This window comes from Lemur catta, chromosome 23, assembly GCF_020740605.2.
Source record: "Lemur catta isolate mLemCat1 chromosome 23, mLemCat1.pri, whole genome shotgun sequence".
Classification (NCBI taxonomy): domain Eukaryota; kingdom Metazoa; phylum Chordata; class Mammalia; order Primates; family Lemuridae; genus Lemur; species Lemur catta.
Genome location: NC_059150.1, coordinates 6993437 through 7017748, shown reverse-complemented (window position 1 = coordinate 7017748; position 24312 = coordinate 6993437). Strand labels below are relative to the sequence as shown.

Here is a 24312-nt window from a genome sequence, read left to right as displayed (position 1 = left end):
TGGGCCTGATACACGCCAGCAGCCTGCAGCAGCCCTCCCCTGGGTCTTTCCACAGAGAAGCAGCACCAAGGATGCCAGTCCCCAGGACTCACAGTTTCGTACTTGTGGCCCTGCTGGGTCCCTAGGTGGAGGAAGCTCAGGATGTGGCGGCTCCCACGAAGATGGGCAGGAAGGATCTCTGGGGTTCTCTGGGCTCAAGCGTACTGTTGTCTCCGTACTGCAAAGCCCATAGTGGGGCTTCCCACCCATCTCCCTCTCCTCCTGGGGCTATCTTACTGGGTCCCCCTTCCCCTTCCTCCAGCCCGCCCCAGGCTAGGTGGGTAGTCCAGCTCTGGTTCAAGGGAAGGCTGGAGGCATTCCAGGGGAAAGACTAAATCTGCCAGCAGTTTGCACGAATTGGAATGCCTCGCCCACCGCTTCCAGACAAAATGAGGGAATGCTTAAAACGACCTCTAGTAGTACTCAAACCCGATATTTAGGACACAGCCTAAGTTTTGAACAGTGGTGGGGATGGGAAAAGCAGCAGGCACTTAGATGGTGGGTTTGAGGTTAAAAAGACAGAACTTTCTCCCTAAATTCCAGGTCCCTCGTACAGCTCCCCGAATGAGGAGTGGGAAGGCAGGCCCTCCCAGCAGGGGGCCATCTTCCTTGGGCTCTTCCCTGAAATTAGGGCCCTTTTAGGGGAAAGGCGGGAATTGGGAAATGACGAGTCCCCATTTCCTAACACTTCCCATAGATCCCCACCCAGGCCCTGCAAGGCTGCCAAGCGCCTCCCGCTGAGCCTCCCCGACACAGCCCAGGGAGCCACAGAAGTAGAAAAGAAGGCATTTATTCCACTGCCTGAAGGTGCCAGGGGCTGACCCACAGGCCTGTGCTCACGAGCATGGCCACCTGTGACTGCTGGCTGTGTGTCCAGGGCCAGGCGGTGCCTCAGAAAGAGGGAGAGGGAAAGGGTCCCCGAGGCGCTGGCACCTGGCCTCGATCACTCATTTGCTCAATCTTAAGGCTCAGCCAGAGCAAGAGTAGAAGGAAAATGGGGCTCTGTGTTGCCTGGGGCTGAAGGTGGCGACTCCAGAAGCCGCAGGACAGCAGAGAGAGCTGTGCCCAATGTGGAACACCTTAAGAGGAAGGAAGACTGAGATGAGGTCATTTGACCCAGCACCCTGGGTCTCCCTTCCTGTTCCCCAGGGAGTGAAGCCCTGTAATCCAGAGGGAGGGTGGGAGGGCAGGTGGAGCCACTTGTCCCCACGGCCTGGCCAGGTTCAGCCGTACAGGCCAGGATGACAGAGGAGCAGTATCTGAGCCTGGGTAAGAGAGAAAGGTCAGCCCAGGTGTGGAGGCCACACTCTTCCCTGTGGGTCTGGACAGAGGTGGCCTGGTGCCCCAGTCTTGGCTGTGCTGCTTCCCGGGGGGAAAGGCAGTGAAAGGTAATGCTGGTGACATCTCCCGGCCACTGGCCAGGAGGGAGGTAGGCTGATGAGATGGGACCAGATCTTGCCCTGGGTTGGGTCCCACAGTGCAGGACAGCAGTGTTTGAATCATTCTAATGCTTCAAGATGCCTCGTGCACCCCGTGGAGCTCAGACATCAGGAGCTGCGGGGACTCTGCTTAACCTGTAAGGAAAGGCACAGGTGAGCTTCACCCACCTGTTGGAGCAGCCTGCAGACCACACGCCCGGGCCCAGCACAATCAACTCTCCCTGAGCCTCCGCTCTCCTCTTGTAGCGTCTTCATCCCCCAAGGTCCGTCTGCTCCCCAGCTCTGACTGCACGTTAGAACCACTTGGGGAGCTATAAAAATCCCCAGCCCCAAGCTGCACCCAGATCTCTTGGGCAAGACCCAGGCGTCTGTGCTTTTAAAAGCTCCCCTGGTGATTCCAACGTGCAGCCAGGGTTTAGGAGGAGGGAAAAGGAGTTCGAATGGGTCATTTGGCTCCTTGGCTACAGCTCTGAATAAGGAAGTGAAAAGTCATTAAAATAAAGTTTTGAGCTGTGTGTAAGTAGATTACATATCACAGCAAGAAAAATTTATGTCGGCATTAAAATTAGAACTTCCTGCTCAAGAGAGCTGTTTTGGAAAGTCTTTCCGAGATGCTGTGGACTCTCCTGTTTGTGGGTATTTAAGAGGATGAATCCTCCCTTTGCTGGACTAGGACAGGGAGAAGATGCCCCCCCTTATCCAAGGACCCTCTGACACTCTGGGGACAAACCACAAGCTCTGCTCCTAGTTTCCCGACCTCCTGGTCCCAATTCTAATGTCTCAGACTGGGGTGACATCTGGGGAACAATTAACATTTAGTGAGTCCTCCCCTCCACACACACCCCCAGGCACCTCAAATACCTCATTTTATTTACTCGCTGTGTTAACGCCAGGAGGTAGGAATTATTATGCCTGTTTTATAGGAGTGGGGACCAAAGCTCAGAGGTGAGCAAGTCTCCCAGCGTCACGAGGCTGGTAAGAAGCAGAGGCAGGATTCGAATCCTGGATCTCTGCTGACCCTTCCCACCCTGCTACTGGTTCCCAAAGAGGGAACGACAGACACGAGGCTGCTGGGGAGGACGTGGGAGGTGTGCACACGTGTGTACATGTATGTAAATGGGCCACTGACCTTCAGGGCAAGCAAGGACTGTTCTTTCTTCTGAGATCACCTCTTTGGTGTCAAATGCACTTTATGAAGTGCGACTACAGGACGGCAGGGTTGTCCCCTTTCAAATACGCTTACTTTGTTACATGGCGGGTTGGCAACTCTGTCGTTCTCCAAATTTTTTGTGTGAATTTTACACAAAATCCCAAAGTATGAGCCCAGCTACATTCCCACACCAGCCCCCATCAGGAGCCCGTCCAGGGTCTCTCTGGGCCTGCAGCCCAGGGCCGGCCTGAGTGTTGGCAGGAGGAACGGGGGCCCCACGAGGCCAGAGAAACACAGGCCGTGGGCGGCCCACCGAAGCTGCCTGTGCTGTGGCTCCCTGAGGTAGGACGTGGGGACGGACACGACACCCACTTTGAGCATGGCTGTGAAGACTGAAGGAGACAATTTGGGGGAAGCCCAGGCACGGCCCCCATTCAGCGCAGAGCTGCCACAAATCCCTGCCTCTGAGCCCCCTCTCAGTGACAGCATGGGCGGCCACATTATAAAGACTGTAAGTGAAACCTCAGGACGACGACTCATTTGTGGACAAGGCCTAACCTCCAGTGGGGCTGTTTGGAAAATGGACACGTGTCATCAAACCCGCAGGAGCAGGCACAGGGACTCTGCAGCCTGCGGCCGGGGCGGCTCGACCACCCGCCCTCCCTGGCGCACGGTGGCAGCTCCTTACCGTTCGATGACGCGGTTGTTGTCCTGGAGGTCAAACGCCAGCCGCTTCATCTCCTTGCAGAGCTCCTCCATGCTGTCCAGGGCGGAGGCAAGGGCGGCAGCTGAGGCCAAGGTCGCACTGCCCAGGGCCCTTTCCCGGGGGCCACCCCCCACTGCGGCAGCCTCTGTGTTCCTGCCCCCTGGGCCTGGCATGAGGCAAAACTCCCCGGGCCCCACCCTTAGCACACCACCCTCTTCCACACCCGCCTCTGGCACTTACTGGAAAAGCAGGTCGTTTGGAGTAGGACAAGGAGCCACAGGGGGTGGTGAGGCCGGAGCCCCCTGTGTTCTGTCCCCAAGGAGCTGCTGAGCCAGCCGGTCCAGGATCTGAAGGGAAGCCGGGCTTCAGTGAGCTATTACGAGCCAGCTTACGTGCAGCTGGGTGGGGCCGTGCTGAGGAAGGGTAAGAAGAGGATAACAAAACTGCCCCGGTCCGCACCCCTGGGCCCTGGAGTGCCCAGAGCCCTCTCGCCTCTCCCACCTTGCCGAGGCTCTCCTGGGCGGCCTGGGCTTCCGTGTTACAGGCGGCCACAGAACAGCCCACCAGGCGCAGGTGGTTCCTGGTCTCGTGCACCACCCTTAGAGACAGATAAAGAACCCGAATCACAGCAGGGCTCGGCTCACTCTTCCCCGGGCCGCCTGGCTGCTGTCGGGTCACCACACGGACACAGATGGGTCCCAGGCATTCACCTCCCTCTCAGCCTCTGCCCTTCCGGCTGCGGCCTCACCTGTCCCCTGCCCCCTGCAATAACGCCGACCAGCACGTCTGACTGAGGCTGGGAGGGCCCCACAGAGCCACAGTGGGGAGTGCTGGCGGCTGGTGACACAGGCCAGCTATGGCGAGTGTGGCACCAGGGAAGGCTCTAGAGAGGCAGAGGACGGCCCACACCGGGGAACTTACACAGGGGACTGCCCACCCTCCTATTTCCAGCGTGACTTTCTCCTCTCTAAGTGGAAGGAATGAGCGAAAACATCTGCCCCAGGCCCAGCGCCGTCAACCCAGTGGCTGGTTCTCAACCCGGCTACACATTAGAATCACCTGGAGGAGCTTTAATCTCCTGCCAGCCAAGCCCTACTCCAGAGGAAGTAAATCAGAATGTGGCATGGGTGGGGGTGGGGAGCTGGGCAGTGGTATCCCGATACGAGAGTAGAGGAGTGCCTGGGCCTCGGCCTGTGACAAGGGCACGGGTCACACAGGCCTCAGAACCTGGCGGCACCTGCGAAACTGTCATCTCCTCTCGGGATGGTGTGCAGGCAGGGGAGGGAGGGCAGGCTGTGTCTGAGAAGGGAGAACCCCCAACTCCTGAAGGGGACAGTGTGTAAGAAGGGGTTCTACTTATGGGTCAATGCCACCTGTCCTTCTCCCAGAGGGACCTTGTGTTCTCCCTACAGAGAGTTCCCAACACAGCCAGCTGGGACAGTGGGAAGAATCCGGATTTCAGAGGCAGACATACCATGTGCTGGTGTTGGGTCTGCCACGTACCAGCTGTGCAAGGAACATACCTGTTCTCTGAGCCTGTGTCCTCGCCTGTGAAGTACGGTGACAATGGCTACTGCACAGCGTAGATGTCATGGGATAAATGAGCTAATGTGCAGAAATCACCCAGCCGACTGCCCAGTGCACGCAGGTACTCAAAACCACTCGTTTCCTCACACTCCTTCACTAACTCCTCCTTCTCCATCAGGGCTCCCCAAAGCCCAGGTCCCCCGAAGCCTGGAACGGCCAGGCCAGGCCCTGGGACCCCCCGAGCTCAGGAGGGACTGTCACCTCATCCACCTGCCCTGCGTGACTAGGGACGCCTGATACTTCTGCACACACTCCTCCTGGAACACCTGCAGGAGCCTCTTGGCTAGATGACTAAAATTCACCCTAGAACGACAGAGAAAACAAGGCCCAGAAATGAGCAGGCAGGGCCACTTGTGCACAAGCCTAGCCTCCGTTGGTCTCCATGGTCACCTTGGCATAAGTGCCCAAGCCCTGCATCCATAGCAGGGCTGGCTGTGTCTCTGGGGATGGAGGGGACAGTCACACACTTGGATCATGAAGGGGAGTGGCCAGCAAAGCACACGCTTCAACAGGGAGACACGGGCCCTCAGGGGACACACACACCCTCCGGCTCATCCGCCAGAGGGCAGGGCAGGAGAGGCAGTTCACGGAAGGAGGGTATGTGTGTGTGTGTGTGTGTGTGTGTGTGTTTGGAGGGCCAGGGGTGGGTGTAGAACGGGGGAAGTAAGTCTCTAAATGGCCATGAAATCCGGGAGGGCCTCCTGGACCACGAGAGTGTCCAGGAAACAGAGGAGCAGAGGTCAGGAGCAGGAAGTGGTCGGTGGTAAATCAGTGAGGACAATCAGGGAAAGAAATCTGCAAATGATCTTGTCCATACCGGAAGTAAACCCAGTTACACTGAGATTGCTTCTGGGGAGCCTCCGTTCACTAGCTCCAAATAACCTGCCCCAGATGGGGTTGTCCTTAGCTCTGCCACAGCCTGGCAGGATCAGGGCCCTTCCTCGCTCTGCCCTGGCGACACCCACCCTCTGCCCACCCGCAGGCCGGCGGACGGGCCACTCACTTATCCAGCTTGTGAATCTGCTCCTCGTTGTAGCCGAGCCCTGGAGGAAACAGACGGGACCGAGGTCACCTACTCAATCAGTCAACAAAACAGAGTGCCACGAGGGTCGGGGACAGTTACAGGGAGGAAGGAGGCTCAGGCTGGGCTCTGCTTTACGGAAGCTCACGGCCAATGGAGCCTGGAAGGGCAGAGGAGGGAAACAAGTAGCCGAGGAACTGATCATGACAAAGGAGGCCCTGGAGAAGCCCAGGAGGCCTTGCTTTAGGGCTGTCGTGTTAGGGCTACAGAAGATGCCCTGGTGAGAGGGTCCTGATGCTCATGTACTAGGGACGTACTGCCCCCTCCTGGGCTTCGAGGGAATGGCCGTCCAGGGTCGCGGCAGCCCCAGGATGAACTGGGGGTGCAGGTTGCTTTGTGGGCGGCCCGTTCCACTCCCCTAATAGCAGAACCCCCTTCCTGGGCCCTGCGTGCTGCCAGCTGAGAGCACTTATGAGTCCAAGAGATCCGGGACAAGTCCCAGCCCGGCCTCCTGTTAGCAGGTGGCTGTAAGCAAAACCTCTCCGAGCCTGCGTCCTCGTCCGTCACAGCACTACACAGGACTCCAGTGAGGACCAAGGGAGGAGCACCCTGAGAGCCACTGCACAGCTTAAAAAATGGAACCTTTCAGGACTCTGGGTGTTCACAGCTAAGGGTTCATTTTGAATTTTAAGAAAGGGCTCTTAAAGGCCAGGAGATGTCAAACTCCGTTGAGGCTGTCAAATGGGGTGGTCAAAGCAGCTGGACCTCGACAGCTTGAGCCACTGAGCCTTTCCTGTGTCTGGGGCTCAGGTTCCTCCTCTAAGAAATGGGGAGGGAAATGGTGCTAAAGTTTTAATGAGCATTAAATCGCTTAAGAACGTGCACTGCCGTTAGGACGGTGCCTAGCACGAGGGAGGTGCCCAGTGTAGATCGCAGGACTGTGGAAAAGCCTCTGAGATGCTCCTGAAATCACGGCAGAGTCCCCCCTGGATACAAGGAGCCACCGTCTCCTGGGAACAGGAGAGCCCCGCTTTCTCCGCCTCCTGGGTTCACCCCCACACCCTAAGGCCGGGCTCAGAGGCAGGGTCGCAGGTCCCAAGGAGAGAGGATTATTTTCTAGATCTGTATGTCCGCTACGGGGTCAGCAGACACACGGAGCTACCGAGCACTTGCCGTGGGGCTAGTGTGACTGAGGAACTGAATTTTCAATTAATTTAAAGCTTAAAATGGAAGCAGTGTAAACTATTTTTTTTCCCCATTAAACGTAGCTCTCTTATTTTGGTAAGACTATATTTCACTTTGGTAAAAAGTTAGCTTCACAATAGAGATGTGGTATAAGTGTAAAATATACGTGGGATTTTGAAGGTTTAGCACAAAAAAGATCATAAAGTATGTCTTTAGTAATTTTTATATCGATTACATGCTGAAATGATACTTTAGATATATTGGGTTGAATAAAATGTATTATTAAAATTAATTCCACCTGTTTTCTACTTTTTAAAATTTGGCTACTAGAAAGCTTAAAATTATGTATGTGGCTGGCGTTATATTCCTATTGAATGGTGGTTTTTAGATAATCCCAAGGATAGAAGATCAAGACCAAGTCCACATATTAGGAAATATTTAGGGCAATGGAGGGGAGTGAGAGGGTTGGTTCCTGGTATCAGCCGGAGCCTCCCCAGGCTCCCCCCGCCCCATCACTAGCCCTCCCCTGGGGTGACCCTGCCCCATGATGGCAGTCACCTTGGGCAAGCAGCTTCCCTATTCCTGGGCATGCGAGTAGGCTGCCCCGGCCCAGAGGGTCTTTGTGAGCATTGTAGATAATGCAGCCAAAATGCCTGGCCCAGAGTCTCAAAATGGGATTTCTCCTGATCCCCCCTTTTCTAGAAAACCTGGCTATCAAAGTGTCCCAAAGACACAATGCACAGGGCGACTCTCTTTAAACTGTAAAGTGCTCTGCCACAGTGAGGGGTCTCTTTCCAGAGCCACCTCTTCTACAGCACCCAGGCTCCAGCCCACTGCGTCCCCCACCCGTGTGATCCAAGCCTCTCACGTGGCAATGGGCACAGGCATGAGGGCTTTATGCCCTTGCTGGCCTGCAGGCAGCTTGCAGGCCGGGGCCCCAGCCCCACACAGCACTGTCCACCTAGTGAGCCTCCAGCAACGCCTAGCAGGGGATTAATGAATATTCGTGAGGGAGGAAGACAGGAGGGAGGACAGAGTGAGAGGAGTATTTTGCCCTCCCCGTTGGCTCACCTGGCCTCAGCCTAGATTTCTTGAACTGTTTGTAGATGAGGTTCATCTTGTCCAAACAACACTGAATCTGCTGGTTGCTGTGGGCAGGAGAAGGGACAGGTGTTGGAAGAATCAAATGGCGCAGAGTGAAGGGCGAGGGAGGGAGTGGGATGGCATGGGAAGAGCCGTCCCCTGCAGAAGGAGCCTCACTGCCATAGTTGTGGGGTGCCAGTCTGGAGTGGGGGTGACTATCCCATCTCTGAGCTTATTTGAGACCCCCTGGAGCAGCCATCCATCTCTCGTCCTCACGGTTTATTCTCTCTCTCTCTCTCTCACACACACACACACTCACACACAGAGGTGAGACAGAGAGAAAGCCAAGAAGGGCAGCAGGAAAGTGGCCTTTGCTATACAAGAAAGCTCAAGGATAGACCCTGAGAAGGAGCCCAGGCCCCTGAAACCTAAGGGAGTCTGGACGTGATCGCTGGGGATGGAGTGGAGCAGGAATCTCTCTCTCTGATCACCTGCAAAGGGCAGAAGGGTGTAGCTTCTCGGTATACTCAATGCCTGGCACAGAGAAGAAACTTAAGTAAGGAACCAACGATCCTTGTTTAAAACAAGAATGAATCAACGGTCCTCAGTCCTGCCTGGAGGTGGGGAGCCTGGAAGATGACCCCTCAGGGACCTTCTCAGCCTGGGGCTTAAGGTCACGATTGTTTCTTCCTTCCCTTTTCAGGCTGGATACAAACACTTTGGGAAGTCGGTGTGTGGGGGGAGTTCTTCCTCACTCTCAGGCCTGTGCAGCTCAACTTCCTCCCTCGAGCACCTGCAAGGGACCCCGGCTCAGCTGTTTCTGGAGCTGAGCTCTGGGCAGATCACAAGCATGTTCCCAGAGCCCCACCAGCCCTAGGAGCCTGCCTTCCAGGGAACATGAGGGTAGAGGACCAGGCGGCTGGGATGGGACCTCAGATCCACAGTCTTTATCCAGAAGGCTCCGGGCCGAACGTATTCTGAATTTGGAATTGTCTCCTGGTGTCAGAAAGGTAAGGCAGTGCACACAGGGCATGTTGTGGACCATCCTGGCAGGGTCTGGGCAGCAACTCCCGACCAAATACATTCGCACCTTCAGAGAACCGTGAGAATATTCACCCCAAGTGGGATAAATTAAGAGTAAAAAGAGCTTCATGCCAGTTTAGGTCAGGTTTTGCAGTTAAAACAGTTAAGAAAAAACCCTGCGGTTTTCAGAGCTTTTTGAGTTTGGAACTGGGGACATGGGACTGTGGATCTGTGCAGGCCCCGATGGCAGTGGGGGTCAAAGAAAATGTCTGGGGGGCTCTCCGTGGGGCAGCATGGTCAGGGTGGAGTAGGGGAGGCAGCAGCCCTGCACACATCAGGCTGTGGGGTGGGTGGGCACGTTTATGTTTGTTAAAAAGGAGAAAGGGGGCTTAAATGTCACAAACCCCTGCCTGGGCTAGGCCAAGAACATCGGCTTCGGAGGTCGACAGACCACGGGAGAAAGCAGGCTGACTTCCACAAAGGCTACTGGAGCTTTCGAGCTGCACGCCCCCCACCCCACCCCACAAAGAAGGAAAATCCCACAGACCTTCTGTCCTCATGTACCTGATCCCGGCTCTTCGCCAGCTCCGAGCTCAGGTTGCTGAGGCCCACCTGGGTCTCTGTGATATTTTGGGAGCATCTGGAGAGGACCTCAGCCAACTGTGGGGCAAAAAGGCGTGGGGCCCTCAGCTCGGGGCTCTGACATGCAGGCTGGCCGGACCACAGGCCCCGGCTCTGCTCCTGGGGAGCCCCCTCCCCCAGCCCCACTCACAGTCCGCAGCCTGGACCTCAGCTCTGCCGCCTCCTTCAGCTCCTGGACCTCGGGCACCCCAGCCACGCAGCTGAACCTTGGAAGCAGGAGAAAGGCCACCTTAGGGGCTTCGGAGGCAGCTGGAGTGTGGGTGGAGAGCTCTGTGGCTGCACGCCGGGCGTGGCATGTTTTGGACAGCCTTGCTGGCCTGCGGGATCTCTCGGGGGGGTTTCGTGCTTGGGACAGAGGAACCAACTTGAAGAGGGCCCTACTTACCGAAGTTGTGCCATGGTTGAGCATTGCAAAGAATAAAGTTTGAGGTGGATTGAAACACCCCGAATCTCTGAAAATTCATGAGCCCATGATGCAAGGCAGCTATGAGTGAACTCCTTACCAAGAAAGTTTGTAACTAAAGAGAAAGAGTTAAATTCTTAAACTGCATCTCCTGATAACCAATAGGTTACTGATGAGGGGAAAGCCGTATTTTGTAGACTACTAGCCAATCATGTGCTAGAACTTGGAACATCGGCGTCCTGCTGCCCTAGGGAAATTCTTCTCTTGGGTACAGGGTTGAAATCGAGGATGAACGATGAAGAGGTGGACATCTATGTGGTGATAAGGTGACACCACACTGCTGCTTTGTTTTGCAGGGAAAATGAAACCGTACGGTAGAGCAATCAGGCTGTCAACTCCCAATGCCATGTCGACACGAAGTACCCAGCATCTTCTATGATGTATTCCAGCGAGAAAGCTTCCACCTGAGTCCACCCAGCCTTTAGAACTCCCAGTTTATAGGGAATCCCGGGAAGGAAGAAGAAGGCAAACTGCTCTCGATGAGTCCAGAAGGTGAGACAACAGACAGATTTCCTCCGACAAGCCAGTGTCATGAAAAATGGGGTCGGGGGGAGGGAGGAGCAGTTTGTGCTTCATTAAAACAGACTTAAGGAACATAATAACCAGATACACAGTGTGGTCTTAGGCTGCATCCCAGTTTGAACAAAACTAGCTATAAAAGGAAATTCTGGGGACAGTTAGAAAAATTTGAATATGAATTGGGTACTAGATGAGATGAAGATGTATTGACAGGGAGGGGGAGGGCTCGTTAGCTGAGAAAAGCAGGTTATAAAACAGCAAATACACAATAATCTCATGTTGGTTAATGTATATACTTATACAGTAAGTAGGAAAATATCTACTAAGGTGTAATAACCCATCTCTGGGTGGGTAGGATATGGTATTTTTATTTTCTTAGTTTTACTTATCTGTCTTTTCTAACTTTTTACCATTAACATATACTTTTTTAGTAACAATAACGAAAAAAAAAAGTATCTCGTATATTTTGGCCTAGCAAAGAGTTTAGCACATAGTAGTTACCCGATGCGTGATTGCTGAACGAAGTAGGGCCTTTAATATTTGATGGCAGAAGAGGATGAATCTGACCCAATCCAACTGCTGGACAGGGAGTCAGGAGACACAGGTTTTTGGGGTTTTTTTGTCTTGTTTTTTGTTTGTTTGTTTGTTTTTTGAGACAGTCTCACTCTGTTGCTCGGGCTAGAGTGCCGTGGCATCAGCCTAGCTCACTGCAACCTCAAACTCCTGGGCTCAAGGGATCCTCCTGCCTCAGCCTCCCGAGTAGCTGGGACTACAGGTGCACACCAGCATGCCCGGCTAAGTTTTTCTATTTTTAGTAGAGATGGGGTCTCACTGTTGCTCAGGCTAGTCTCAAATTCCTGACTTCAAGTGATCCTCCCACCTCAGCCTCCCGGAGTGCTAGGATTACAGGTGTGAGCCACCACACCCAGCCAGGGGACAGGTTTGAGTCCTAGTCCTAGAGGCCACACTTGCTGTCTGCATGATCTTGGTTGAGTCACCGTAGCTCTCCAGGCCTCAGGTTCTTCTTCTATAAAATGGGAGACAAATTTCCTTCCTGCTACCTAATGAGATGTTTGTGGGGATCAAACAGGACCTCAGAGATAAAGGTCTTGACTAGACAGCACATTTATACAAACGCACATTTTTTTGGTTGTGGGGGTGGGGAAGCCCTAGGATTCCTGAAGCCACTCCCGGCTGAGCGGTGCCTCTGGGTAGCAGCAGCTGCCAAGGAGAGCCAGGGAACTTCGGGACAAAGGCAAGTCTGCTCTGCCAAGGGAGCAGCCTTGGGGAGCCTGAGGCAGGAGGAGTGGGCAGAGGTGAGTAACCAGGCTGGCTAATGGCAGGCCATTTTGTGCCAGGTGCGTGGACTCCTCTAAACATGACATTCAGCTCATTAAGGTATCTGATTCCACTGGGGGAGGAGCCAGTGGCTTTGGACCTTAGAAGGAGCTGCAGGTCCGAGGATGTGCAGAAAACAATAGGGTTGCAAAAGGTTGGAGCTGGGAGATCATCTAACCCTCTCATTTTGAAAATAAGGACACAGAGGCCCAGGTAGGGAAGTGACAATGGCCTGGGGTCACACTGAGAGCTAGTGAAGAGATTGCACCTGGCCCTCTGACTCCTTGCTCCGGACTCTTTCTGCTCTCCGTCCTCCTCCTTGACCGAGGCTGCAATACGCTTCGAAACAGGCACTTGCCTGACCCGAGTTCTCTAGACTCACCACACCTCAGAGCAGGCCTCAGAGCCAGAGTGGGGGGACAGCAGCCAGCAGAGCCCAGGACTCCAGACCTGGGCCCGCGGGCCACCACCCACACTCCTGTTGGTCCAGGGCCACTGGGCAGAGAGACACCCCAAATGCTTTCTCTGCACATCTTTCCAGATCGAGGACCTAAAATGGCCCCCTACTGGTCATTTTATTGGGGTCTGACCTCCACGCATTCCCTCCTCCCCTCTGCACCCCCACCTCTGTCCCTCTCTGACTCTACTCTGGGATGTTTGCCATCATGACTATGGCTTCGGCAAATCTCACCAGTACTCCCTCCCTCCCCCAAAATACGGTCCCTCTGTCTCTGCACAGACCTTCCCACCTCAGGTATTCTCCTTCCTCTGGCCTAAAAAGCCTCATCTTCCAGGAAGGCCTCCATGGTTGCCTCGACCCATCTCTAGTCTCCCCTACCCAACCATCCTGTCAGCCCTCACATGCCTGGGAAGAGCTAACTGCCTCTCTGTGTGACATGATGCCACCTCTGTCCCTGGAACCCCTTTCTGTGCTCAAGGGGATTCACCAGCAGCCCTGCTGAGTGACCCCTGCTCTCTGTCACTGTTTGAAGGGAGTTTGGCCATGAGGCAGACTGCATCCTTGTCATCTGGAGACTCCTCTTCCTCCTCTCTGCACCCCACCTCCCCCTGCCCCTCCGTCAGCGTCGCTGCTGCCAGGCCTGAGAGGCACGCGAGGCTGCAGTGAGTCAGACCACTGCCGGGAAACTCCCTGTACCTCCCTGAGGACAAGGGCTGGGGGTGGCAGGAGGAGGGGGGACTTTAGGCATGCTTGGCAGTCTCTGATCCTCTGTCCCCAAAGACTCCCACCACCTGGCTTCCCCAGGCTGCAGAGCCCCCATCTCTCACCCACAGCGTGGCCCATGCCCTCCAGGACTCCGGCCAGTGCCCACGTCTCCACAGTGCCCTGGCCAACGGCATGTGGTCTGCGGCACCTCCTGTGTTTCCCATCCCCAGACCCTCAGCTTGGCGTCTTCCTCCTCGGTCTCCCTCTTCATCCAGCCCATCCTCCCTAATTAGCCCAAGACAGGGGAGCAGAGAGAGTGGGGGCACCAAGGATTGGGGCAGGGAACCCTTAGAAGGCAAGGACATGTTGAAGACCCAGAGGAAGCAGGAGAAGGGGCAGGAGGATGAGACCACCTGGATCTCCAACCCGGGCCACGCACATCCGGGGACCGTGCGTGGGTGTGAGCCCTTCCCCTGGAGACCTGCTCTGGGCCTCGGTGCAGGGTGAGCTTTTAAAATCCCTCAGAACAGGGCCTGGCAGGACAGAGGCCCCTTCCTGGGGCAGGGAGGCTGCTTTGGTACCTGGAGAACCAGCGCCCCTCGTGGCCCCCCAGGTGAGGGCTGGGTTGGGGGGAGGGATATGGAGTCATCTGGGGCAGTGGGGGGATGAAGGACAGGGTGGGGGTGCCCTCTCGTCCCCCAGGGCTGCAGGAGAGCTCTGGGGGGGAGGGAGGCGAAATGCATTGTTGGAAGTGTCAGGGATGAGGAACAGAGAGCAAGGCTGGGAGGTCCCAGCTGGCCCGGGCAGGACACCTACCTCTCAGTGCCCAGGCTGCTGCTGAGGAAGAGGAGGGCCGTCCGCGTGACCTCTAGAGTCCGCCTGCACGTGGTCTGGAGCACCTCCCTGCCCGAGGGGAGCCAGGGTCAGAGCCACCTTGCCCAGGGGGACCAGGGGACCGGGGCACCGTGCGTGTGGCATGTCCCAGGGCGGTGCAGAGAGGTCCTGGCAGCCCACCCTGTCCCCCCGCCCTCGCGGGTACTCACGCCACCCAGTGCAGCCCCCGCAGCATCAGCTCCTGCCCGTCCAGCAGGGCGCGCGCCAGCCGCAGGGCCTGGTAGCCGGCGCCCAGCACGCCCTGAAACACACAGGTGGGCAGGGGCAGGTCCACACGCCCCTGTCTGCACCCCCTCCCTGCCACCTGGGGGCCACGCCTCACCTTGGCCGTGTTGTAATCTGCCTGCAGGTCCACTTTGGGGACAAACTTGGGGATGTCCAGAGCAGCTGCAGATAAAGACCCCTGCCTGAGTGGCCTGCCTTTATGGTTCTGGGTCAACTCCGGGGTCACCTTGCGTTATTTGCGCCTCACACCACTCACCGCCAGCCCCGCACCCGGAGCCCCGCGCCTTCCAAGCCTCGCTCCGAAGGCCTCTCTTTACCATGCGGTCCCCCACTGCCACCTTGTGGCCACTTTGCAAACTACAGCCTCATGCCCAAGGGCCCATCTCAACAGCCGGAAAGTGGACTCAGACCACCCTCTTGCCTACGTGTTTCCCGAGAAGGAGGTTGAAATTAGCATCATTCAAATGAGAATGAATGATGTTTGTGCTATAACTTGGAGAAAGGACAAAGCTCTGGACCCCTGACCACCTTCCAGCAGTTTGGGCTCCTGCTTCCTCCGGCACAAACGACCTGAGGCTCCCCCATCGACAGAGATTACAGAGAGCATGTTAAATCCAAATCTCCGTGTTTCCATTGGAGTTCCCCCCCACCCCCACAGCCTTGTGGATACTGTGAAGCCCAGACAGGTCAAGCCGCTAGCCCAAGTCACGTGGCATCTCAGAGGCAGCTGCAGAATTAGAACCCAGATCTGCCTTCTGCACCCTGCGGGCCCAAAGAAACACTCACAACGAAAATCAACCAATGCCCTGGACTGCAAAGCCCTGCCTCTTGGAGGACAGTGTGGGGAGGAGAAAAGGCCCAGCCTGGGTGGCCCTACTCACGGTCCCTGAAGGCCAGCCCCTTGGGGGTCTCGCTGGCCATGCTGAAGAGGGTCAGGGGGCTGCTTGCCGTCGTGTGGACGATGTGCTGTGCTGAGAGGCTGGGCTCAAGGACACAGAGGTGACCCTCAAAGAGGTACTCCTGGTGCCGGGGGGCCACATTGGTCTGCTCATACACGGCCTCCAGAAAGATGGCTATCCTAGACACGGCAGGGGGAGCGGGCAGAGGGGGAGGGGGAGGTGTCAGCAGGCAGGATTCAGGGTCAGGGCACCCTAAGCACCTAAGACTGCTTGTGGACAGGGCTCAGTTTTTTGGGGGGCGGATACTGGGGATGGTTTTCCATCAAGGGTGGAGAGGAAGAGCAGAGAGTTCATGTCTTATTAGTAGATGGAGACAGAGCAGGAATAGAACCCAGGAGCCCCAGTACCCCGCCTCTGCCCTTGCACCTCTTCACACCACACTCCCATTAAAATTCACCTTGTCCCACAATGTAGCCCAGGCATAAAGGGTTCTATGAGCAATACATTTAGAAAATGTATCATCAGCACACACACACACTTCTCAAATGTATAATGCATATTAGCCTTGCAAAGGTGCAGAATCTCTGAAGTCCAAGCAAGATCTGTTTAACTTTGTGGATCTAGTGTTTTTCCAAACCATTAATAAGTTTGGACCTAAAAGTTTTATCTCTAAGTACTCCCTAGTACGTGCTTTGGGAGGTGCCACTTTGGACGTGCGCTTCGTGGGTAGGAGGGTCCCCATGCATTCCCTCCCACGCCCGCTGCCTTACGTGTTGTGGGCGTGGATGTAGACGTGGTGCAGGACCGCCTGGGACAGCGAGAAGACGTGGAAGACGACCCGCTGCAGGATGTCACTCGTCTCCGCAAAGAACTGGTCGAAGCCCCAGCACTTGGCCTGCTCCACCTCCAGGATGTTGGCCAGGATGGGCACCAGCTGGCTCTGCAAACCCCTGCCCTCCCAGGACACAGACACTGTCAGGGCCTGGGCCCCAGACTTGTCCTCGAGCGGGTAACAGGGGCATGAGAACGCCCTGAAGAACGGTACCCAGGCCCTCAGTGTGCCCGGGGCCCCACTGGAACAGGCCTCGGACTCAGCAGAGAGAAGTGACACCCAGCCCAGACTCAAGTGTCACCCGCCCAGCAGGGCCCACTCACTTTGACAGGCGGCAGGTGATGGGGAGGGTGTAGCTCCACTCCAGGGGCCCGTTCTCCCGCCTCTGCGTGCCCGCAATGGCCCCGGGTGGCTTCTCCGTGGTGATCCGGTGCCTGGGGTGGGGCAGGGCCAGGTCAGCAGGATCCCAGCCATCACACTTGCAGGAATGACAGACTCAGCAGGGAGGGCTTAGAGCACTGGGTCGGGTCACCCAGCCACTCTAAGGTAGCCAGGAAAATGGAAGTTGAGAGGCCTCAGCTCTCAGCCGATGAGCTCACCTTGCGTGGGAAAGTCCCCTGCCAAGCCCTTCGCTCCTGGCAGAGAGACCTTTGTCCTGTCCACCGCCTCTCCCCTCGCTGCACTTCCGCGGCCTCCACACCTTCGCCCGAGCTGTGCTTGCTGCCCAACCACCTCCCCTCCCCTCGGAGTCTAACCTTCCCTGGCAACCCGTCTGTGCCCGTGTCCTGCCCCTTTTCGGAAGCCAAAGCAGGTTCCACTCAGCTCATCCCCTAGGCTGAAGGTGGGTGCCTGGACCTTCAGCTCATCCACCCTAAGCCTGTCTTGTTCTGGGTGGGGCACGCAGTGACAGCAGCTACTGTCTCCAGCTACTCGCTGCTTCTGTGCCAGCAGGAAACCGAGGAGGGACCTTGGACCTGGGGGCTGGAGGCTGCGTTCCTGCCCCACCTCTGCGCCCCCCCACACCCCTTCCCAGGCTCTGTAACCTTGGGCAAGTCAAAGGTGGGAGAACATTCCAGGCTCCCACCAAGCCATGGGCACGGCTCAGCTCCTCCTTTGAAGGACAGTTTAACAGAGGACCTACCAGGAGCCTGGCTGGGGTTGGACCAGAGGAGGGTGGCAGAGTTTGAAGTGGGAACAGGGGACACAGCAGAGACCAGTGGGGGAAAGGCCAGGGCCCCGCCCCTCCTCCCCAGCCGGCAGCCCACCTACATGATCTCCTTGTTGCGCCGCGGCCCGCCGAAGGGGATGAAGGGCAGGCTGCCGGTGGCTGCATGGTACAGGGTCACCCCGATGCTCCAGAGATCCACAGTCACCCCGAAGGCCTTTTGCTGGGGCTTCCGAAGCACTGCCCGTTCATACATGTCGGGGTGCTGCGGGGAGGGAACCAGGAAGCACCATGGTGGGGGGGGGCAAGGGCCTGAACCCCCACCCATCAGGCCCCCTTCCGCCTTCAGGTGAAAACGGGACCACTCAGAACCCTGCCTCTTCGTCATCTTAAAAACAGGTGTTGCCTTCCTCGCCCCACCTGGAGCGTTTCCACCTGCCCAGCCTCCGCCTTGGGGGTGGTGAGCGGCCTCGTCCCACCCTCCTCCCGAACGGATTCTTCTGGACGGGATGCAGGGGTGAGATGAAACCCTTCCGGAAGCAGGGGAGGGGCCAGCCCCCCTCCTAGGGGGGCCGAGGGAGTCACAGTGTCCGCAGCAGCTCGCTCACCAGGTACTCCTCAGTCCCGTAGACCGAGACGAACTTCTCATCGTCGTCCAGCTCCCGGGCGGCCCCGAAGTCTGTCAGCTTGTAGATGCTCTGTCCCTCCTCCCCCACCAGGCGCATGATGTTCCCGGGCTTGATGTCGCGGTGCACGATGCCGTTCTCCCGCAGGTGGTTCATGCCGGCCACTGGGGACAGACGGAGGGCTGCTGGGTGGCTGTGACTGGGGACAGTCTAGAGCCTGAGGCTCGGCTTGGTGGGAAGATTGTCCCCACCTCCATGGTGGGCTCGGGGCAAAGGAGACAGGTGGGTATGGAGGCTCCAGCTGTCATCTCCAGAAACCAAGAGGGATGGCGGCTCTGGTCCCCAAGGCCCAGACCCCTTTGTGTTATTTATTTAATTGCGGTAAAATATACGGAACAAAAGGTATCATTTCAACCATTTTTAAGTGTACAGTTCAGTGGCATTAGGCACATTGTCCTGCCACCCTCACCACCATCCTCCTCCAGAACTTTCTCATCTTTCCAAACAGAACCTCTGTGCCCATGAACCAACTCCCCCCACCCCTCCCCAGCCCCCGGCACCCGCCATTCTCCTTTCTGTCCCCGTGAACCCGACCACTCTAGGAACCTCGTGTGAGTGGAATCATCTGGTGTTTGTCCTCTTGTAACGGCTCATTTCACTTGGCATGATGTCTTCCAGACCCATCCATGTTGTAGCGTGTGTCAGAATTTCCCTCCTCTTAAGGCTGAATAATATTCTATTGCATAACTCTCCCACCTTTCGTTTATATAGTTAGGCCACGCGCACCTTTTGGCTATTGTAAATGATGCTGCTGTGATGGTTGGCGTTCAATCTTTTTTAAATTTTATTTTTAAATTGGAGTTTAAACTGAATGATTAGCAGGAACCGGACAGCCGAGTGCTGCCCGGCAGGGCCTGCGGCTGGTCCGAGGGGGCAGGGCGGGGCTCACCCACGCAGCGCAGCACCACCAGGAACTCGTCCTCCGGCAGCCCGAAGGCGTTCTCGGGGCTCTCCAGCACGCTGAGCAGGCTCCCGCTGGCACAGTACTCCATCACCAGCACCTTCTGCCGGCCGCCCCCCTGCGCGGGACAGAGGCAGCCTTGGGGAGGACGCGCTTCTCCTCCCCACCCACCAAGAAGAGGTGGCTCAGCCTAGAGCCCCCATTCTCTAGGGCCCAGCTTCCAGCCCGGCCTCCCCTCCTTGGCCTCACACTGATCCCACACACTGGAGTCCAAGGCCACCCCCTCCAGGAAGCCCTCTCTGCTTAGGCACTTATTCCGCCCTTGCATTCTTTGCTCCCCTCTGCAGTTTGCCTGCTCTGTCTGATCTGACCTGCTGATGAGCAGGTTATGTTAGTGTATGGCTTGACTCTCCTGGGACTGTGAGGGTCAAGGACAAGATCATCATCTTCTGACCCAGCGCTGGACCCACCGTCTCCTCCACGGCGAAGAGCTTGACGATGTTCTGGTGGTTCAGCTTCCGCAGGACCTCAAACTCCCTCACCTGCACCTCGCGGGGCCGCAGGTAGCTGGCGATGTTGAAGACCTTCACGGCAACCAGCTCCCCGGATTTCTGCCACGGGGGAGGGCGGGGGGGAGAGACAACAGGGGGATAATACAAGTCTCACCCTGGCAGGGGAGCAGCCACCCTCTCCTGGGCCTCCTTTCTGCCCTTCCGAGCAGCCCCACCCCAGAGATGAGCAGACAGCCCGGTTGCAGGGGGCTCCCAACTTCAGCTCCTTCCCCTACGTGGCGGGTAGATGGTCCAGCACCAGGAGGTGACAAGGGCTTGGCACACCTGGCATGCTGCAGAGGGTAGCTTGTTATTGTTATTATTGCTATGGACAACAATTACAATGGCAGCCAACACTGCTGGTGTTAGCAGCAGAGCGGGGATTGGAACCTGGCCTGTCTGCAGTATCACCTCATATATTCTTGCAGGAAAATTCCAAAACAAGGGCTACTTCCCACCTCTGCTATTCCTAGATCCCATTGCTGTTACCTCCCTTGGATGTTTGCTTGGTGACTTCATCTTCCTCTTGTCCCAACTCGTACCTGACAGAGGTACCCTCCCAGGGAGCTCTTTCCAGCTCCTCACACTTCTGCTCAAGCCCACGGTGGCTCCTTCCCCAGCGTCATCTGAACCGAGCCCAGAGGCCCTGTCCGGCCACGAACCACCTTTGGAGCCCCCTGGGGCCTACTGGGCCTCGGGCCCAGGTGTGCAGGGCCAGGCTCCCTACCTTGTTGCGGGCCTTGTACACGCTGGCGGTAGCGCCCTGGCCCAGCAGGTCGTCCGTGTGCCACAGGTAGTTGACTGTGCTCTGCATCTCGTCTCCGGGCTGGCTGGCCACCTCCCACCTGAAGAAGAATGGCTAGGGGCTCAGGGCTCCACTCCTGACCTGGGGTGGACCCTGGTGACCTGGACAGCGGCCATGCCCCAAGACCACCCCACAAAGGGCTCCATGTGGCCATTCCACAGGCAAAGGAGCAGGGGAAGTGAGGCACAGAAAAGTTAAGTAACTTCCCCAAAAAGAAGCACAGCACAACAGCCTGTGCCTGTTCCTCCCACAGGGACTTTGGCCTGTGCTCACTCCCCAGGGCCCCCTAGTCCCCTCCCCAGAAGGGCCATTCTGCAGAGACAGACCTTCTCTGTCACCTCTCCCAGGGCACTGAGAATTCTGGGTTTTGGCCTCCAGGCCTGGGATTGTCCCAGGAAGCAGAACAGTGCAGGAGGAAGGGCCCCAGGTCAGGCAGCACTAACCACACCACCACAAATCTCCAGGATTGCAACACGAGCCTGGACCCCCCCACCCCGCCCACCGGCCTGCCTGCCAGGCCCACCACTTCCTGCTGCTGCGAGCTCACAGCTGCTGCTAGCCAGGCGGCCAGCACGGCCAGGTCCATCGACGGACAGGGCTGCTGCAGGGTGTGTGTGCACGCGTGTGCGTGCGTGTGCGTGAGTGTGAGTGTGAGTGTGTGTGTGAGTGTGTGTGTGAGTGAGTGTGTGTGTGTGAGTGAGTGTGTGTGTGAGTGTGTGTGAGTGTGTGTGTGCGTGCGTGTGAGTGTGTGAGTGTGTGTGTGTGTGTGCGTGTGTGTGAGTGTGTGAGTGTGTGTGTGAGTGTGTGTGTGCATGCGTGTGAGTGTGTGTGTGTGTGTGTGAGAGTGTGTGTGAGTGTGTGTGTGTGTGTGAGTGTGTGTGTGTGAGTGTGTGTGTGTGTGCGTGTGAGTGTGCGTGTGCGTGCGTGTGAGTGTGTGTGTGTGTGTGTGTGAGAGTGTGTGTGTGTGAGTGTGTGTGTGTGAGTGTGTGTGTGTGTGTGAGTGTGTGTGTGAGTGTGTGTGTGTGAGTGTGTGTGTGAGCAGGGGTGGAAGAGGCAAGAAATCATCAACCTAAGGGCTTAGGAGCTCTGGGGCGGATCTGAAACCCCCTACAACTCCATTCCCCATCTTTGTCCTCATCCTCTTCTCTCCTAAGGCCGGTTGGTTTCTCTAAAGCAATTGGTTCCAGAAAGTGTAGCCTCCGAAGTTAAACTCTGTGCCTTTCTGAGAAATGGGGCCAGAGCTGGCCTTCTGGGGATGCCTGGGGGCAGGACCACAGGAGGGCCACCATCCCTTAAATACTTTTCGACAAGGCTGGACTAGAAAAGGCCGCTTCCTGTTCTGACATCTTATAGGTCCTCAAACGGAGGGTCCCTGTGCCTGGAACCCTATGTCCTTAGCTCGGAGCCTTTCCTCTCTGAATTCTTTTTTAAAAATGCAACTCCTTGTCCGTTCCTGAGCCAGAAGCCACTGGAAGAGATCAGTGGTCAATTGCTACAGATACTGCGTCAGTGTTTGCCTTGCAGAGAAGGACTGAGGTCCTCGGAGGCTTCCTGAAGACAATACAGAGCTCAGTATGAATGAATAGGTCAGCCAGGTTTCCCCCCGAGGCTGAGGAGTCAGTCTGCAGGTCTGGGACGCGGGGCTGGGGCAGAGCACCCTGAAATCAAGGCCAAGGCTCTGGGACGAGGGCAAGGAACACCCGAAGGCGCCGTGGTGATGGCCAGTGTGGTGCAAAGGGCAAGCCCCGGCGAGGCAGCCTGGCCCTGGTTCTGTGCCCGGGAGGTCCGACCGCGGCACAGAAGTATCTGGCTCGGCTCTGCAGCCCCCGCCCCCAGCACCTGAGCACGGAAGGGCGCAGCAGCCCCAGTGAGCGGCTGGAAGTGTGAGCCTGTGACCCTGCCGGCCCACCCACCGCCTCGCCCACCGCCCGCCCCGCCTCGGGCTCTCCCGTGGCCAAATGCACTTACCCCACTTACCCCACGCTCTGGGCCGCCCCGAGTCAGGCACAGACCCTCCCTGGCAAGCCTGTCTTCTGCTGTCTGTCTGTGGCGAGCCCGGGAGCTGAGCTGCACCGGAAAGAGCAGGGCGGATGAGAGGCGCCCCTTGGTGCTGTTTGCCTCTCAGCCTCCATCAAAGGCCACCGGCCCTAGCCCTTTAACCCTTTCCTGTTTGCCACCCTCCCCCACAGGGCTGGGGGGTTTCCAGCCCTGTTCCCCAGCTGTTCCGGGAGACTTTCCTGGCCACTCCTATTCCTGGGGCTCGGGCCAGGGAGACAGACCCCAGGAAAAGTGAGGGCAGGCACTAGAAGCTGACCCGGCCTGCAGGTGCCCGTGGGCAGAGCCCAGGGAGGCAGCATCGTTGGCCCATGGCCTCTCTCCTCTGTGCCACAGCCCTCCCTCCTCCGAGCTGTCCTTGCCAAGGGTGCCAGCCAGAGAGGGAGTGCAGGACACCACCCGACCCCCAGCAGCCACAGAGAGACACAGGGCGGGGGCGCTGGGCCTGCAGCGCTGCTGCTGACATGCCGGCACCCTTGCACTCCGCCCAGCCGACTTCTGCCCTGCAGCTGCCCCTGGCCTGCTCCCCCCACCCCACCCTCCCCCACGAACGCTGTACACTCACCCCATCTCGGCTTCAGGGGACGCGGGCTTGCGGGACTGGGTGGCACCCCCAGAGCTTTCAGGACTTTCTGTCATTCGTGGGCGGTGCTCATAGCATCCTGGTAGCCACAGGCCCCCAGGACCTGCAGGCAGGGCCAGTTGAAATGGCCTTGTGCCACCCCAGGAGCTGGGACTAGTGGGTTTTCTCCCGGCCTCTCTGGCGGCAGGACACCCAGCTCAGCACAGAGCCCTGGCTCGCAGCTCTCTCACACTTCCTGATTTCGTTCTCTCTCTCTCTCTTTCTCTCTTAAAGAGACAGAGGCAGCCCAGTACAGCCACCGCTTCAGCAGGAAGGAGAAAGAGGATGCTCTGAGTTCCCAAGTGGAGGCGTAGGACCAGAGTCTGAGCCACACAGAGGCCAGGGACTGAGGCCCTGATGGCTGGGGCTGCAGCAGGCTGCCGAGTGCTGTTCCGGCATCTCCTGCCCTTCACTGGAGCAGGGAAGTTCAGGGCTCTGCCCAGAGTCAGCAGAGCAGGTTGGGCAAGTTAACCAAGTGCTGAGCTGCCAGGGAAGACCAAGTTCCCACACCAAGGAGCCCCAGGGAGGTCCGGGACCTATCCCTCACCAGTCCTAGGAGAAGCTGGATCTGACTCATCTTCCCAGGGAAGAGCAAGCACTGGAACCCAGGTGATGCCCTTGGCGTGGCCTGGAGCACAGCACACAGCCAGCTTTGTCACCCACAGCACGAGGACAGTAACACTCACTCTGTGGGTGGCATGGACGACATGGAACAGTGTATTTGAAAATGCTTGGGACACTGGAAACTGTTTTACAGACAGGCATTGAAGGCATCGAGGCCCACACCCCTTCAGTAATTAGCCCACAATCTTCAGAGACTGCTGGGGCTGGAGCCAGGTGCCAAAGTCCCAGCCAGGACTCAATGTCCCAGGGGGCTGGAGAGGTCTGCATTGCTCTGGTTAGCTCTGAGAGAGCAGCTGGATGTGAAATGGTTAAAATCAGGAAATTCCATGTTTCTATAGAATGTTGGAGGGACTTTCCCATGGCCACACCTGGTGGTTTCCTCTGCCAGCCCCACCCCTCCCACAGTGACACCAGCACAGGAGCAGAGCTGAGGACTGTCTCTTCCTCAGATAAACGTACCTGCTCATGACACCAGCGGCCAGAGGCATTGCTGCAGGTTCTCACGGCAGAACCGGGATCCTCCTGCTCCACCCAGTCTTCCCAGCGCTCCACCTGCCTGGTGTAGACGAGAACTGCACTTCCTTGGCACCCTGTGACCGAGCAGGGGGCATGTGACTTCCCCACCATGGCACTTACTTGCTGATGCAAGACCCCTCCAGAGCTCCACCCTCTGGCAGTGTGACTATCCCAGGA

The 24312-nt window shown here is 57.2% G+C and overlaps 1 protein-coding gene across 5 annotated transcripts; it reads right to left on the bottom strand.

Annotated features, from left to right (window-relative positions):
• Positions 1–813: 813 nt before the first annotated feature.
• Positions 814–23409, bottom strand: IKBKE (inhibitor of nuclear factor kappa B kinase subunit epsilon). Of its 5 annotated transcripts, none has more exons than XM_045536585.1 (22): positions 22939–23395; positions 22287–22385; positions 20241–20358; positions 19433–19573; positions 18951–19080; positions 17984–18165; positions 17480–17640; positions 16534–16644; positions 16149–16328; positions 15361–15557; positions 14577–14641; positions 14404–14495; positions 14177–14263; positions 10006–10081; positions 9781–9893; positions 8199–8275; positions 5925–5964; positions 5123–5224; positions 3836–3932; positions 3575–3681; positions 3317–3388; positions 814–1613 (listed from the first exon to the last, which is right to left on the bottom strand). In XM_045536585.1, exons 3-22 carry the CDS (start codon positions 20325–20327, stop codon positions 1580–1582), a joined length of 2151 nt encoding a protein of 716 aa, XP_045392541.1. In that variant the 5' UTR covers positions 20328–20358; positions 22287–22385; positions 22939–23395; the 3' UTR covers positions 814–1579. The 5 variants fall into 5 exon arrangements, 4 of the variants coding, with proteins under 4 accessions (XP_045392541.1, XP_045392540.1, XP_045392542.1 ...); XM_045536584.1 differs by having other exon boundaries at positions 22296–22385; positions 22939–23394; XM_045536586.1 differs by lacking the exons at positions 22287–22385; positions 22939–23395 and adding an exon at positions 20645–20769.
• Between the last annotated feature and the right edge of the window lie 903 nt (positions 23410–24312).